Here is a 16824-nt window from a genome sequence, read left to right as displayed (position 1 = left end):
ACTTCTGTTGTCAGCTTTAAAGCTAAAGATTAGCAACGCCCCCACCCACCCACTCACCCAAAGGCGCGTGTGCAAAAAGCGGACAAAACGCAGGAGCGAGGCGCCGGTCGCTGCGGCCGTGCAGTTGCTCTTGGGCTGCTCACGTTCCTCTGCCTTCTGCCTTTTCTTCTACTGGGGGCTGGAGTTTTTGTCCCGTATTCCATAGCAGCGTACTGAAAAACCCAAACAAAGTTTTTGGCCAAGCCAATATACTAGCTTACATGATGCTCCTTCACACTTTGCCTTATAGCTCCTCACTCGCTGGGCAGCAATGGGATGTTTCCATTATAAACAGTATCAGGATGGACCTCCCTGCCTTTATGCTTTTTCTCCTGCTGTTTTGTTCCTCAGGCTGTGTTCCACAACACGAGGTTATGTCAGAGACTGACCGTTTTATGGTTCTGTCTATATGTTGCCGGGTAGGCACAGAAATATTGATCGGACCTGTAGTGACGATGGCAAGTGAACATCCGTGTAGCATCTTGTCATTCGCAGATCACTCCACGTACATGTCCTTGGTTAATTTGGGCAACCGGTACCCTCACAGTTCCCTTGTTCAGCCCAGGAGCAGAGCTGGGGATGGGGAGGGCGAATCTGTATGGAGGCAGCTCCCCCGGCCAGTCCCACTGCTCTTCCCCAGCCCGCCCCTTGCCCGCTCAGGCTGGGGGCTGGTTTTATTGCCCTTGTTGTCATCGCTGTTTTGCTTGTCTGTAGGCTCTGGGGTGGGCTTCCCTGCTAGCTCAGTGGTAAAGAATCTGCCTGCCAATGCAGGAGATGCAGATTGAATCCTTGGGTCAGGAAGATTACCCTGGAGAAAGAAATGCCACCCACGCCAGCATTCTTGCCTGGAAAATCCCATGGACAGGGCTACGAAGTGGGCCTTCAGATGTTGTGGCTGGCATTGCTACCCATGTATGTGAGCCTGAGCGTTTTCCCGCAGGTCTTTTCTGCTCTGTAAGTAGAGTCTTTTCCTTGATTCGGCTTACCTGTCCAAGACACTCACTGCCCCAGTTTACAGAGAGGGAAGCAGAGGCTCCGAGAGGGACTGTGAGCCCTGACCCCCGGACCCGCACCATTTCTGCTCTTGCCTTAGACATGAAGGGCGGGAGGTGGGCAGGTCTTGGCTGCTAGGAAGGGTTCATCCAGGGAACAGAAAGCTGAGGGTGGCTTACTGTGGGTGGATCACCCGAAGCCAGCACGGAAGTCTTTGGACCATTGATTTATTCATGAAAAAATTGTCCTTTGACGTGTCCCAGGTACTGTGTGAGTGCTGAGCATGGAGAATCACTCTGAGCCCAGCTCTGCTCTGAGCACATCACGTCTCATCACTCACGCCACCCTCGCGGAAGGCCTCTGCGGTTGCTTCCAGCCTACAGATGTGGGAACTGAGGCCCAGAGAAGTCAGGGAACTTGCTCGTAGTCACCCAGTCAGCGAGTGGCAGAGTGGTTAGAGTCCAGTGTCTGTGTCCTGGCCTGGGTGCTGTCCTGCCTCGGTGCAGTCCACAAGCACAGGAGAGGCAAGCTGCCGTGAGAGCTGCCAGTGGAGGGGGGCCTGGAAGACCTCCCCGGGGAAGGGCCGGAGGGCCGCGTCTGAGGGAAGATGAGAACCCCCTGGCAGAGGGGTCGGAGAGGGGTACGGCAGAGGGAAGCACGTGTGTGCAGAGGTGCTGCATTGCCATGCGTGGTGTAAAGAACTAAAGGGGACTTCCCTGGTGGTCCAGTGGTGAGACCAGGCTTTCACTGCAGGAGGCACGGGTTCGATCCCTAGTCAGGGAACTAAACGTGCTGTGCAATGTGGCCAAGCGTTTTTAAAAATTAATTAATGAAAAGAGCTAAAGAAGTGGCTGAATCATGGAGAGCAAGGAGGCTGGTGTGAGAGGAGGCCAGAGGGGACAGATGAGGGCTCCCGGCGTGGTCGCGGGGTAACCCAGTCAAGCACACAGAGGCCTGTGTGAGAGGACAAGGTGAGTGACGGTCAGGAGTTAGGATCCTTCCTTCTTCAGGCCTGAAGGGCCAGACGTGTGAGCCAAGGAGAGGATGGAGGTGGGGAGAGCCAAGCCTAGACCAGTCGGAAAGGAAGGACAAAAGAGGTTCTAGATGGAGGGCCGGTAAGGGCCTTAGAGGGCGTGGGAAGACTGGAGCTGGGCGTCCAGGCTCTGAGTCTTGGTAGATGATAACTGCCAGCACTTCTGGAACCTCCCCTCTGCCGTCTGTGGCCACGGCCTCCTTGGTCCAGAATCACAAAAAGAATACACACTGGGTTGGTTTGCACATCTTAGGCAACTTAATAGTCATCGTCAGAGTGGATGATATGACGTACTGAGCCCCACTCCACAGGAGGATATTTTTCTTAAAGTCTGTACAGACTAGGACTTTTTTTTTTTAGTTTTCTCTCAAATCCATTGGCCTCCCCCTTCTCCTTGTTCACTAAACAAGGCCCCATCAAGAGAAGCAGAGTAACAGCTGTTGGTGATTGTCATAGTTCAGGCTGCAAAACAAAGTACCTTAGCTGGGGTGGCTTATCATTGAAGTTTAATTCTCACAGTATGGAGACTAGGAGCCCAAGACCAGGGTGCCAGAGCGGTCAAGTTTGGTGAGGCTCCTCTTCCATGTTGCACGTTGCCACCTTCTCATGTCCTCATGTGGCCCAAAGTAGACAGAAGCTAAATCTCTCTTTATCTCTTCTCATAGGGACATGGTTGGCATCACAGGAACCCCCGCCCTTATGACCTTAGCTAATCCTAGTCACCTCCCAAAGGCCCCACCTCCTAACACCACCATCACTTGAGGGGGTAGGGTTTTAACACAGGACACAAACATTTAACCCATAACAGAGATCTTTCTTGGGGCCCTCCGCTGACCACCTTGCAGCTGAAAGTTACCAGGTGCTTCCAACATGCCAGGACATCCATGTCCTCCCCACAGGCAGCATCCACCCTGCAAAGTCAAGCGATCCCCCATGAGATTGGTGCAAGGGGAAGGGGCTGATCTGAACAGATTGCTGTATAATAGCCCTATTATTGGAGGGTCAGCAGTGCCAGACAGAGTCCTGTGGAAATGAAGACCGTGTGTATCAACTGTATCTGAGAGCAAAGATGCGATTGGGAGAAGCTGAATGTCACAAAAGCAAGTGTATCTTCCCTACTCTCAGTCACCATTGCAAGTCTGTGCTGCTTCTTAGAAAGAGCAAAGTATTTCCCAGACTGAGTGCAGCTTCTAAGAGCTCTTTGGATGCCTGGGGCCGCGTCTCTTCTGGGCTGGACCCGCCTGACCCCGACTCCTGTCTTTTTGATTGCTCCAGGGCATGAGCTTCTCCTAACGTTCATCCTTTTACTTCTGAAACCCAGCCTTGGCCAAGAGAGTACCCACTGTGGTTCAAATGCGCTGTACGTATCTGAGAACTCGGGACACGCGGGAGAGGATAAGCCCAGCTCTCCTTGCCCCTCACCCCCATGTCTTTCTAGCTGCAGTCCACACACACTGGGGGCGTGTGGAATCAATTTTTTAGTAGTTCACGAGCAGCATTTTAACAAGGGAAGTAGAATAGAGTAGAAAATATCAACATTCTCTGCAGGTGAGAAGACTAAAGCTTGTTTCAGTTGCATCAATTTACATGGGTTGTGATGTAAAATGTATTTCTTACATAATCAAAAAAGTTTGACTATTTTAGCCAAAACAAATTTGTTTTAATGAATCCTCACCCAAGACCTGGCTCAGCCACATGAATGTAGCAAAGCTGTGTGGCCCCTCCGCCTGCAAGCCACTTGACTTCCTGACGAGCCCAGCTCAGTACTCGAGTTAGGAACAAGCAGAGTCTGCTTATTAGTTTGTTAGTTTTAAACAAGTGGTATGTTGGAGAAGGTTAACCAGAAATGATAACCCGAGTTTCACCTTTAGTTGGTCCTAAGCCATTGCTTCTTTCCATTCCCATTTTTTGGTGATTATCAAAGCTGTGTATATTCATTGTACTAAATTTATGCAGTACCAGAAAGGGAAAAATAACTTACAAAGGAATCACAATCTGGCCACCCAGAGGCCAGTGCTGTTGGTATTTGGGAAGATCACTCTGCAGTGTTTTGTGCTGAGTATTTTTCTTTATGTGGCTGAGATAAATTTAAATCTATAATTTTATATTCTACTTACTGCGTTTAATGTTAAATATATGCAGTTACCCATGTCATTAAGAACTCTTTTTTAATAAAATAAATTTGATAGGATGTACTAAAATTATTTTTATTTAATCCCTACTTGTTGAATATGTAGATATTCAAACTTTATATAGATAGTGCTGCAGTGGGCAACTTCATGTATGAGCCTTTCTAATTATCTCCTCAGAATAGATATCTAAAAAAAAAAGTGAAATTATGGAGCCAAATAGTCTAAATCGTGGTATGTGGTACTTCATCCTGAAATACTTTCCAGAAAGAGCTAGTAAGCATCTGCACCAGCTGTGGATATGAGTTCCAGGGGCACCCTTGTCAGCGCTGGGTACTATCCATTTGCTTTTTAATTTTTATTAATTTGATAGGCCAAGAAGTATGCCTTGTGTTAATTTGCATTTCTTTAACTACTAGATAGACTGAACATTTTTTCTTCTACTTTTAATGGCCATTTGCTTTTTTCTCTTTTGAGAATTATCTGGATGGTCCTTTGAAGCCTGGGGTTTTTAAAGGGCAATTATCATTATCATCTTCAATCAGCTGTGGATGCAGGGAGTGATTATGGTTTTCATCATCTACGGCTCGCTCCTGAGGTTAGGCGCGCGCTGGAACCCTGTCTCACCCTGACCTCATTTCTCAGGCAATTAAGGCTAAGGTGGTCTAATAATGACGCAGCTGTCATCCCCTCTGTTTATTTCTTAGCCCTCTGCAGTTTGCAGTTTCACCCCGTTCATTATCTCAGGTTGAGCCGCATCACAGCACCAGCATGCAGTGTGTCCCCCCATTATAGACACAGAAGCTCGGCAGCATGGGGTCACGCCTGACACAGAGTGAGTGGTGGAGTGGGGGTTCTGGGCCCTCTGGCCCCGCCTCTGACGTTCTGACCTTTGCCCCATAGCCCTTAGGTGTGTGTTGATGGAGTCCTGAAGGCACTTTTCCAGGTGTCTGGGATGGATTCTGTGAAGGGAGACTCTTCCTGCCCTTCCGGGTGTCCAGGAGCCTCATCAGCAGTAGAGGTCCCTGCTTGGGGATCTGGGAAGGGCAGTCCATGAAATGAGAGAAGAGGAAGGTTAAAGTCTAGTCATGTTTGGTAGAGGTTTTTTTTTCCTTCTCCATACTCTTGGCAGGGAATGGTTTTCCAGAGATTATTCACTTTTAATTTGCTTTATTTTTTAAAAAATTTATTGAAGGATACTTGCTTTCCAACATTGTGCTGGCTTCTGCCACACATCATCATGAGTCGGCCACAGGCATACACGCGTCCCCTCCGTCTCGGACCTCCCTCCCACCTCCCACCCCATCCCACCCCTCCAGGTCGTCACAGAGCACTGGGCTCGGCTCCTGTGTCACACAGCCAACCCCCGCTGGCTGGCTGTTTCACTTTAGATTGTGACCACATTTATTTGTGGGTTTAAAAATATTTTTGTAATTTACACTACTGCCCTCTGAGGTCAGGACGTGCCAGCCTCCTGCTACCCACCCACACAGCCCAGTGTCAGCAGCACCCTTTGAGTTACAATTAGCATCTTCATTTTATAGAAGTTAAGTCGCAGAGAGATGAAGTACCTAGCTCAAGGTAACCCAGCTTGTAAGTGGGAGGGGTTGGGATTTGAACCCAGGCTGTTTGATTCCAGTGTCTGTTATTAATCTCTGTGTATCACTGCCTCTCAGTTACGTATTCAGTGAAGATGTTCTTTGGACTTAAAGAAATGTCCACATCCCCCCTCTTTTCCCATCTTAAAATGTGTGGGTAAAGGGTGGCAACTAGGAGGGGAGTCTGCAGGGATGGGGTGAGAAGTGAATCACTGTGGAGACGGACCTGTCATCTTTTGGACAAGGGGGAGTCAAGGCAGTTCAGACTCTGAGTCTGTATCAGAAAGTTCGGCTCCTGGAAAACTCCCTGGAAATATGCACAGCGCAGGGCCGGGTAGGAGGTGTCCGTTCTGGGCCAGATGACCCGGGATGAGTCACGCCTGCTCCCTGGGTTCTGCTGCCCATCCTCCTCTGGGAGGTTGGACCTCTGCGTCTTGGGGGGCTCTGCAGCCCTGGCATGCTGTATTTGTGGGTGCTGACTCAGAATGTTTTTATTAAACCCAGTGCTCTTTCAATTAGGTAATTTGTTTTCCCCGAGACGCCCATGGGTTTTTCAAGTATGAGTTAAATGTTAACAGCACTGTGTCAACTGAATTAATGGTTAAAAGATTTAACAAGACTTTCTGTGTCTGTTTCCAATTTCCTCCACAGGGACGCGAGAGACAGATTTTACAGGAAACCATTCACAGTTTCCACTCTTCCTTCGAGAGCAGCGCCAGCAACACCAGGGCCCCTGGAAACAATCCTTGTACGTGACCCTCCTCCTCGTGGTCAGCAGCATGAGCTTTCTGAACCTCAGTATCCTCTTCCCATGGCCGATGCTCCCGCCATCATCAGACCTTCCTCATTCCTGAAACACACAGCGCCTTGACACACCACTGTGCCTTAGTCCCGATGCCTGAAACACCCATTTCCCCCGCCTGCTGCAGCAGCTGGTGATGCTTGTCGCCGTAACAAAAGGCCAACACGTTGGAGACTTATTCTCCCGTGAAGTCCAGTGTGGCTGCTTCTGCTTGGCAGAGGCACATGGTGATTCAGGGACCCTGCTCTCCTCATCTGTGGCTCTGCCGTTCCTGGGAGCTTCTGAGTCTTTGTTTCTGGCTGGCGGAGGGGAAAGGGATGGTGAAGAAGGCATAAGCATTTCTTAGCTGTCTTGCTGTTAGCTGCTCACATTCCATTGGTTCCTCCATCTTATGTCCCATCGGCCACCCCTAGTCACGCGGCCCTACCTGGATGCAGAGGAGACTGGGAGTGTAGTCATGTTCAGGTGGTGGCCTCCCAATACAGAACTCTGTACTTTGATGGGGGAACACGTATTTGGGGCAAGATTAGCCATGCTTCCATAGCTTCCCTTAGGCCTTCTAACTTATCCCTGATGGTCCCTAATGTTGCCGATCAGATGAAGCCTTTCCCAGCTGCGTTACACAGATCTCACTCCTCCAGCCGCCGGGGCCCTCACTGTTCTGTGTGGGGCCTCTGCTTTAGCGTGTCTCTGCACCTGCTGCAGACAGCGCACAGCAGCTGTTGAGGATGTGTATGTTGAATGCATTTTTCTTTCTTGCAGAGGCAGCCTTTTATAGAGGAAAAAGGGGGGGGCCCAAGGTGTCACCTTGAGGAATCTCTTCTCCTTCCTGACCTTCAGTCTCCTTGTCTGTGGTCAGGCAAGACAACGCTCTGATACTCCACGCTGCTCACCCCATAACACGGTAGGGCTTTTCCACTTTGACCGGGAGCAGAAGACTCTTATATATGACACTGTAGAAGGACTTAGGTGCTCACGTTTTCTAGGCGAATTTGGAATTTTTCCTCAGGCCACATTCCTCAGGAGGGAATCAGCTCGTGTAGTGTTATACTGTGTCATATTCTGGGAAAGGGACTTTGACTTTTAGGTCCAACAGGTTTCTGAAATGTTTTCAAGCATGTAATTCATTCGACCATCGCTGCCATGTGCTGGGGATGCAGAGATGAGTCAGATCCAGTCCCCACCCTTGAGGACCCGGACAGCAAGAGAAGATGTGAATGGATGGTCCTGTCCTGAGGGGGAGCACGGACAAGTGGAGAGAGCATGTGCTCTGGACTCAGGCTCAGGGTTCTGGTCCAGCCCCGCGGCTGGCGAGCTGTGTGGCCAGGGTCAGGTAACTTGGCTTCTCTGTTGGTGCCTAGAGCCAGCGTGCATCAAGTGCCTGATCTGTGGGACACGCACAGTGAATGGGAGCCTTTGCAGCGTCGTCACCTTTGCTGTGATCTCCGCTTGGCTGCATACCGGTCTCCTTAGGAGGTGCAGCTTCTCATCTCCTCCTCTCCTGGCCATGAGCGCCCCTTCCTCCGCTGGCTGCTAGAGGCAGTCATGACCGTGCTTCCCGGAGTCTCATCATGTTCTCCCTCCCATCGGTGGATCCAGCAGGTGCTATTCCTCCTTCATCCTCTCATCCTCCCCCCTGTAGAAGCCAACTTCCTACATGACTGGAGAAAGAGGTTTTGTTTTAGACATCACTGACAGACGCCTTTACACATGTTCCTCGCATCCCAGCCTTCTCTAAGGAAACACACTCACTGAGCACCTATATTGTGTGGCCACTGACCCCAGCGTCATCTGTCCTCACCCCCAGCCTGGGAGCCGCCATGGTTTAACCTCATTCTGCATGCTGGGGACACAGACACGGAAGAGCGGAGCTGCAGGCCAGTTCCCCAGCCGGGAAGGAGCGGAACTGGCTGAGACCTGGGTCTAGTGGGCTTCTGAGCCCGTGCTTTTGCCGACTTATAGACTCCTGGGGCTCGAGGCACCAGGGGTTCTCATGGTTTTGATGTATTCATATCTTCAGAGCCCATCAGTATGTGTAGGGCTGTTTGTCCCTAAAACACACACGGACCCCTGAGTTGGGTGCTGAGGTTTGGTGTCCGTTCTCTGCTCTTCTTCTGCCCTTTTCGTCCTGTGTCTGCACAGATGTCACTTGGGTGAGTTTGATGGAATCTGTGTCACATGCTGGAGCTGTGCTAGGGGTCAGCTTTCCACAAACGCGCACCTCCGAGATCTCATCTAGTGACCTCAGACGGATAGTCTGCTCATTCTCATTTGGCAGATGGGAAAACAGGCTCACAGCAGCTGCTTCCTTCGTCTTTTTCACTGGACTCCGTGGTTCTGAGTCTTTTTCTCCCAGGAAGTTTGTGGGCTGGTTGGTGAGAGATCCTTGGCACCCTTTCTGGACCGTGATCACCCACTTCCTGGTGGCCCTATGAGGTGATCAGCGTCAGCATTTCTCAAAGTGTGTTCCTTGAAACCCTGCTTCCACAGAATGTTAACAGGTTTTTTTATAAAAAATAAAGGAGGAGGGAATTTATATGTGACAGTGGGAGTGAGGCTCTGTGTTTAACAGGTTAGGCAGATACTGGGCCAAAACCCAGACGCGTAATGTTTGCTGTATACACCTCAGAATCCTTAGAACTCCACACGTGGGGGAATCTCTAAGGGGTGCATACTGTCCTTGTTGTTCAGTAGCTCAGTTGTGTCCAGCTCTTTGCCGCCCAGGCTGCAGCACACCAGGCTTCCCTGTCCGTCACTATCCGCTGGAGTTATGACTGGTAGCATTTCCCACATGTTTGATCACCACAGCACTCTTGCAAGACGGGTTCCTTGAACACTGTCAGGGAAACCCTGCTGTGACCCGGCAACTGCAGTCATGAGGCCTCACAGCACCTGGGGGTGGGCCCAGGGGGCAATCAAGGCCTTTAGCTGGGTCAGGGTCTTTGGTAAACTGCCTCTTCCCAGCAGCTCTCTGCTTGGCAGTGGGACATCACGGTGAGGGCATCCTCTGATGGAGGGGATCTGAGCAGGATCCTGCTCAGAGGGCTCTGCATCCAGGGTGTCTCCTGCAGGGTCAGAGCAGCATCTCCCAGGGCTGGTACAGTGTCCTGTCTGGCCAGTGCTGCGTGTCTGAGCCCTGTCCCCAGGGGCCAGAAGGCTCCCGCCTCCTTGCTTCAGCACTAGACCATTACACGGAGGCCGCAAGTTTTGCAAGGAGACATTTGCTTTTTCATTCACCATACATTTACTGAGCATTTACCCTGTGCCCATCCTCTGCTTGTGCTTTGGATTCAGAGATGAAAAACACTCACCTCTGCTCTCAGAATCCACAGTACCTTAGAGGAGGCAAGCACGTAAGTGCCCGTGAGGACCAATAAAGGTGTGTGCTCGACTGAGGACATCGTGGGTGACAGCTCAGGTTGGCTTGGATCGCCCTGTTGGACTGGGTCCAAAAGGGGGAGTCAGCACAGCTGGTATGTGGGGAAGACAGAGTGCTCCCCAGTTGGGACAGTGTGTGTGAAGGCAGGCAGTGTATGACATTTGTGGGTTAAACATTGGGGGTATGTTAGATATCTGTTATTCCAATTTTTGGTTCTTTTCTTTGAAATGCATAGCACTGAATCTGTAGCCAGTCCTAGCATTGGCTTCTGGCTCAGCCGCATCTTAATGGGTGTTGTGTTTCTTCCCCTCCTTGAGTCTTGGTTTCCCTTTTGGTTCCCAGGGGGGCAGTGTTCTGAGGGTCAGATGAAGGGGAAGACCGTTTTCACACTATATGGAGCTCGGCAGAGGTGAGAAATCTCCACGGTGGTTGCCGATTTGAAATCTCTCTGCCTGTTTCTCCCTCTGCCTACTCCTGCTTGCACTGATGCAGTCGGGCCAGGTGGGCGAGGCCAGGAGCAGCAGCCTCCAGCCAGAGATGGCTGCAGCTTGGGTGGCTCTGCTGGCATTGGAGCCCTGAGGCAGTGAGGGTTGGTGGCGGATCCCACCCTCCAGCTGTGGCTGACTCGTGTTTATGTCACTGGGTGGACAGAAAGCAGCAGGAAGGCCTGCCAGCCTGATCACAGGAGCTGATCCAGGGCAAAAAGGAAGCAGGAAACTCCTTCAGTTTGTTCTTGCCTCAGAGCTGCCTATGGACACTGCCGAGCAGGCCAGGCCTGGGCTAGACAGTTGTGGACATCTATACTGACCTTCCAAGAAAGCACATCTTGAGGGCTTGGGACCCTTCCTAGGAAGATTCTGCAGCCCAGACTGAAGGTGTTGTAAAACACCACCTGTACTTTTTTCAGGCAAAATAATTGTATCTCAATTGACAGATCCTAGTCGGCATATAAAGAGACCTGATTCTTTCCCTGTTGAAGTTGATACCAAATTCTGCAGGACCAGCCAGGGACTGAATCTCCTCCCTAGGGGAGGTGGGTGGTGAGTCCCCCTTTCAGCTTCCTTCCTAAGGCAGGGACCACCCAGGGCCCCTCCTCAGGGTCCTTCCTGCCCAGTGGGTTGAGCCAACTCCCTTCCGTGTAATGTCCCTCCCAGTTCCCATTGGAACTGCCTCCCGGGGGCTCACAGACCCATGGCCATCCTCTTCTGGGAGACCTTGTTCCCACTGTCCAGGTGTCTGGGACAGGGCTTGACCTTAGCAGAGCCACCGGATCCTATGATAAGAGACTCAAGTGCTGTTTTGTCTCGGCCCTGCTGTGTGTCCCCATGTTCCTCACCGTCAAACACTTCTTTCTATCATTGTTTTTCCATACAGGGACTTGATTCTTTGAAGGATTTTTGTTTGCCAAATGTATGTTAAATAATGTCTTCTCACTTTGATTTTGCTCATAGAAGGTATAAAATGCTGCTCAGATTTCTTCCAGTGAGAATTGTTATGGAGCAAGTGCCCATGGTGTGCTGGGCACTTCTGTAGCCTCACCTTCATGATAATCTCATGAGTCTGCCTTAAAATCCCGTTTCCACCAATTTGGTGAGTGTGGCGCACATATTAACCTCACCAGGGTCACCCTGTAATGGGGGAAGATTGATTTGAATGCAGGCCTCAGCTCTGAATTCTCCCCATGCTATCTTGCTGACTTGCCACACAGAAATGTTGAACTGTGATAAGCCAAGCCAACCACAAGACAAAGCTATGTCAGTCTTTATAGCTTGTTCACAACTTTGTGTGTGTGTGGGGGAGGAGAGGTGTTCATGAAATACTATAATACTATACACACACACACACACCCATACAGCTTGGAGATTCTCTTTGTTTCTGCTAAGAATCTTTACAAATGGGGGACTCGCTCATCTCCACCTCTTCTGCTGTCAGTGTCATGCTGGCTGTGTTCAGCCCTATAGAGCATTTGGGAAACAGAAAGTCGCATAGGTCCCAGTCCCAAAACAAGTGAAATGAGGCCAATGTCTGAGACCCCCAGTTCAGTTCTGTTCAGTCACTCAGTCGTGTCCGACTCTTTGCGACCCTATGAACCACAGCACGCCAGGCCTCCCTGTCTATCACCAACTCCCGGAGTCCACCCAAACCCATGTCCATTGAGTCGGTGATGCCATTCAACCATCTCATCCTCTGTCGTCCCCTTCTCCTTCCCTCAATCTTTCCCAGCATCAGGGTCTTTTCAGATGAGTCAGCTCTTCACATCAGGTGGCCAAAGTATTGGAGTTTCAGCTTTAACATCAGTCCTTCCAATGAACACCCAGGACTGATCTCCTTTAGGATGGACTGGCTGGATCTCCTTGCAGTCCAAGAGTGGGGAGCAAGAACTGGGGAGACCTTGGGAGTAGGACCGACTGTCCATGAGAAAGAACATCCAGGGACCAGAGCTACCTAGAAGGGAGAGCATCCCCTGATGGGCCCCCCAGAGGCTACTCAAGCCCAGGGCAGCTGGAGAGGGAAACTCAGACTTTGGATGCAGATTGGACCAGGCAAGTGTCTGAATGACCCAGTGGTGGAGGTAATAGGAAAAAAAGTAACAAGGCAAAGAGTTTACCTGACTCGAAATATACTCATTTTATGAGGTTGGCCTTATTCCTGACACAAGTCTGTATTACTTTGAAGGGTAGGGTGGTGGTAATGGTAGTTTTAGTTTTACAGGTGTGTGAAATCCAAAATCTGAGAAACATTGTTCTAGATCACTTTTGAGTCCTTTCCAGCCTCCTGAGTCTGTGAAAATCTATAAAAAGAAGGGGAAGTGGTTCCTCAATAAATATCAAACTTCCATATGACCCAGCAACTCTACTCCTACTCCAAAGAATTGAAAATAGATATTCAAGCAAAAACTGATATGTAAATATTCATAGCAACACAATTCACAACAGCTACAAGGTAGAAATAACCCAAATGGCCATCAATAGATGAATGGATAAACAAAAGTGGGATTAGCCACACAATGCAATATTGTTCAGCCATAGAAGTAATGATCCACACTACAATATGGATGAAATTTGAAAAAGTCAAGAAAAGAAGAAGCCAGACACAAAAGACCACAGAGGATGTGGTTTCCATTTATATGAAATGTATAGACTTGGTCAATCCATAGAAATGGAAAGCTGAGATTTGGGGGCTGAGGAAATGGGGAGCCACTGCTTCACGTGTAGGCAATTTCCTTTTGGGGTCAGGATAAAGCCCTGGAACTAGGTGATGGTGATGGGTGTATCAATGTGCCACTGAACTGTACACTTTAAAAAAAATGGTTAGAATAGTAAAACTTTACGTATTTTTTGCTGTAATTTTTAAAAAAGGGAGCAAAGGAGAGCTCATGACCTGGCTGGTCTTCCACCGCTCTGTCAGGGTTCACCTCTTCCTTGCTCTTCAGTGAGAAGGACAGGTATCCACGGAGGGTCTTGCTCCCTCCCCTCTGCCCGTGTGTGCACACACCTTTCTGTCCCCTTCATCAGAGGTGTCCAGACGGACTGACGGCCTCAAGCAGAGCCCGGCTCGGAACACGCAGGAAGGAGCTGGGGCCGCCTCGGGCTCCGGGGCAGCGACCCCCTGCGAAGGCGGGCTGCCCCCTGCGGACGGCGTGCTCCCTTGCCCCCCAGCCTCTTCTCTTGGCCCCGTTTCCCATGTGCACGGGCCTCGGGGCTTCTCTGCTTCACTTGTCCGTAGTTCCTTCCACAGAACGATTGTCTACACTTTGCTCACAATAAGAAACACTCCCTTTGAGTCACAGCGCCGGCCTGGACACTCAGCCGCCGACAGGCCCCAGGGTGCCCCGAGGCCCGCTTCCACCACCAGCCTCCGCGCGTCCGGTGAGGAGGCCGGTTCCGCGTCCCCCGCCCTGCCGCAGGGGCCCGCCGCCAGGCCGTGGCCCGAGCGCGGCGCCGCAGGCCAGCGTGTCCTCAGCGTGCGCGCCTGCCGAGGCGGGCCTGGGAGCTGCGCGCGAGGAGTGTGAGGCGGCGCGTGTGTGGAGAGGCGCCTGAGCCGTAATGGAGAACCTGGAGCCGGAGACGGTACTCCCGAGTTCCTGAAGCTTCTGGAGGTTCGCTTCACTGGCGAGGTGGTGTCCGGGGAAGCGAACTTCACTGACTCTTCAGAAGGGACAGTGGCCGAGAGCCCGAGTCACAGGGAGTGCGCTGGGGGAGTGTCTGTCAGGCCACCTGAGGCGGCAGGCGTGCCGCCTGTCGTGTGCGCGATGGCGGCTTCCTCAGGTAAGCGACGTCTGTGGGATTTTGTTGTTGTCGTTGTTTGCCGCACGACGCGGCAAGCGGGATCTTAGATTCCCCACACAACCCCGCACCCCACCCCACCCCCACCCCCACCCACCACCCCATCCCACCACCCCAACCCATCACACCCCCCCCGCACCCCCACCCCCACCCCCACCCCCACCCCCACCCCATCCCACCACCCCATCCCACCCCCATCCCACCCCCACCCCCGCCCCCACTCCCCCGCACCCCCCGCACCCCCACCCCACCCCATCCCACCACCCCACCCCCAACTCCCCCCACCCCCACCCACCACCCCATCCCACCCCCACCCCGCCCCCACCCCATCACACCCCCCCCCCCCGCACCCCCACCCCACCCCATCCCGCCCCCACTCCCCCGCACCCCCCGCACCCCCACCCCACCCCACCACCCCATCCCACCCCACCCCACCCAATCCCACCCCCACCCCATCACACCCCCCCCCGCACCCCCACCCCACCCCCACCCCCACCCACCACCCCATTCCACCACCCCATCCCACCCCCGCCCCATCCCCCCACCCCCCCGCACCCCACCCCCACCCCATCACACCCCCCCTGCACCCCCACCCCCGCCCCCACTCCCCCGCACCCCCACCCCCACCCACCACCCCATCCCACCACCACCCCCCGCACCCCCACCCCCGCCCCATTCCCCCATCCCACCCAACCCCACCCCCACCCCATCCCACCACCCCATCCCACCCCCACCCCATCCCACCACCCCATCCCACCCCCACCCCACCCCCGCCCCCACCCCCCCGCACCCCCACCCCACCCCATCCCCGCCCCCACTCCCCCGCACCCCCCGCACCCCCACGCCCCGCCCCGCCCCGCCCCGCCCCCACCGCGGGGGAAGCCGGGAGTCTTAACCCCTGGACTCTCAGGCAAGCCCGCTGATGGGGCGCTGTCCTAGGCCCTGGGGATGTGCAGAGGGCAAATCAAAGTTTCTGCCTCGGAGCTTGAGATCCACTGGGGGGTGGCTGTCCTGGCTCGCAGGCCGGGGCAAGGTTAACTTCGAGTCCAGTGCTCAGTACTGTGCTGGGCCCTGGATGAGGGCCTGTAGGTCACCAGCTGTTGTGATCGCTCCTTTCCTCTCCCTGTTCCTGGGGGGTCCGGACCCCGCGAGCTCTTCCTCACTAGCTGCAGTGCAGGGAATGTTTTTGCTCTGCTGGAACCGCCGCTCAGCGCAGCCACGTTCAGAAACCCTGAGCTGGTCGCAGTCAAAGGAACTAGATTATGGAGCTGCGACAGGGCCACGGATGCACTGTCCAAATGAATGGAAAGAATGATTGGGAAACATTTGTTAATCGCGTAGCAAGGGGCATCCCTCCTGGCTCAGTGGTAAAGAATCCCCCTGCAATGCAGGAGACATGGGATCAATCCCTTGGTCAGGAAGATTCCCTAGAGAAAAGGGCAACCTACTCCAGTATTCTTAGCGCTTCCCAGGTGGGCTAGTGGTAAAGAATCCACTGGCCAATGCAGGAGACACAGGAGATGTGTGGGGAAGATCCCCTGGAGTAGGAAATGGCACCCCACTCCAATATTCTTGCCTGGAAAATTCCATGGGCAGAGGAGCCTGGCAGGCCCTAGTCCATGGAGTTGCAAGAGTCAGACACAGCTTGGTGACTAAACCACCACCGCCATTATTGAATAGCAGTGAATTTAACCCACATAATTCAATTTGCAACCTACAATCATAAAGAAAGAATTCAGAGCAAAGAAATAATTGGAGAAAAAAGCACACGATACAGACTGTATTCTTTATTTTTTTAATAATTTTATTTATTCATATATATTGACTGCGCTTGGTCTTTGTTGCTGCATGGGGTTTTCGCTAGTTGCACAGAGCAGGGGCTACTCAATGTGGTGGCTTCTGCTGTCGCAGAGCACCGGCTCTACAACCCAGGTTCAATAGTTGGGGCGCACAGGTTTAGTTGCTCAATGGCATGTGGGATCTTCCCAGACCATGGATCAAGCTCATGTCTCCCATATTCTTTAGATTCATGGAATATCTCTTTCCACTTTGATCCACTTCACTTAGCATTCTTGGATCACATTGATTTTTTTTAAATTTATTTTTTAATTGAAGGTTAATTGCTTTACAGAATTTTGTTTTCTGTCAAACCGCAACATGAATCAGCCACAGGTGATTTATTTTTTACTTAAAAGTTTTAGTTTTATTTTTAAACAATTGCATAAGTCGTTAGCAGTGAGTATATTTTGAGGTACTTGATATAACACGATGACTTTTTACATCCTCTGTTGAGCCTCAAGATTAGATATATCTTTCCCAAGAGCCCTGTGGGGGTTCTAGGATGCCCAAAACCTGGGGCTGTGACCCATAAGGAGCCCTTCTCCTGATAGAAACTTCCCACCTGGAAAAACCCTCCAAATGGGCTCCTGCTGACACTTCCAGTGGGCTTTCCTAATTTCTTGAATTTTCAACTAAGTTTATAACTGGAGGCCTATGGGCATGGCACTCTGCTTTATTTGTTTGTTTATTTGAAGTATAGTTGGTTTACAATGTTGTGTTAGTTTC

At 51.9% G+C, this 16824-nt stretch overlaps 1 protein-coding gene across 3 annotated transcripts in view; it reads left to right on the top strand.

The window, feature by feature from the left end:
• ANKS6 (ankyrin repeat and sterile alpha motif domain containing 6) overlaps nt 1–9125 on the top strand; it is a 50748-nt gene extending 41623 nt beyond the window's left edge. For 2 of the 3 annotated variants that reach the window (XM_065908153.1, XM_065908152.1), the window contains exon 15: nt 6444–9125. In XM_065908153.1, the coding sequence (XP_065764225.1) occupies nt 6444–6548 (105 nt within the window). In that variant the 3' untranslated portion in view covers nt 6549–9125. The remainder of the gene's footprint in view (nt 1–6443) is intronic. The other variant, XM_065908154.1, reaches the window with a different exon arrangement.
• Nucleotides 9126–16824: the final 7699 nt, after the last annotated feature.

This window comes from Muntiacus reevesi, chromosome 17 (genome assembly GCF_963930625.1).
Source record: "Muntiacus reevesi chromosome 17, mMunRee1.1, whole genome shotgun sequence".
NCBI classification, from domain to species: domain Eukaryota; kingdom Metazoa; phylum Chordata; class Mammalia; order Artiodactyla; family Cervidae; genus Muntiacus; species Muntiacus reevesi.
This window is presented reverse-complemented; position numbering and strand designations above follow the sequence as displayed.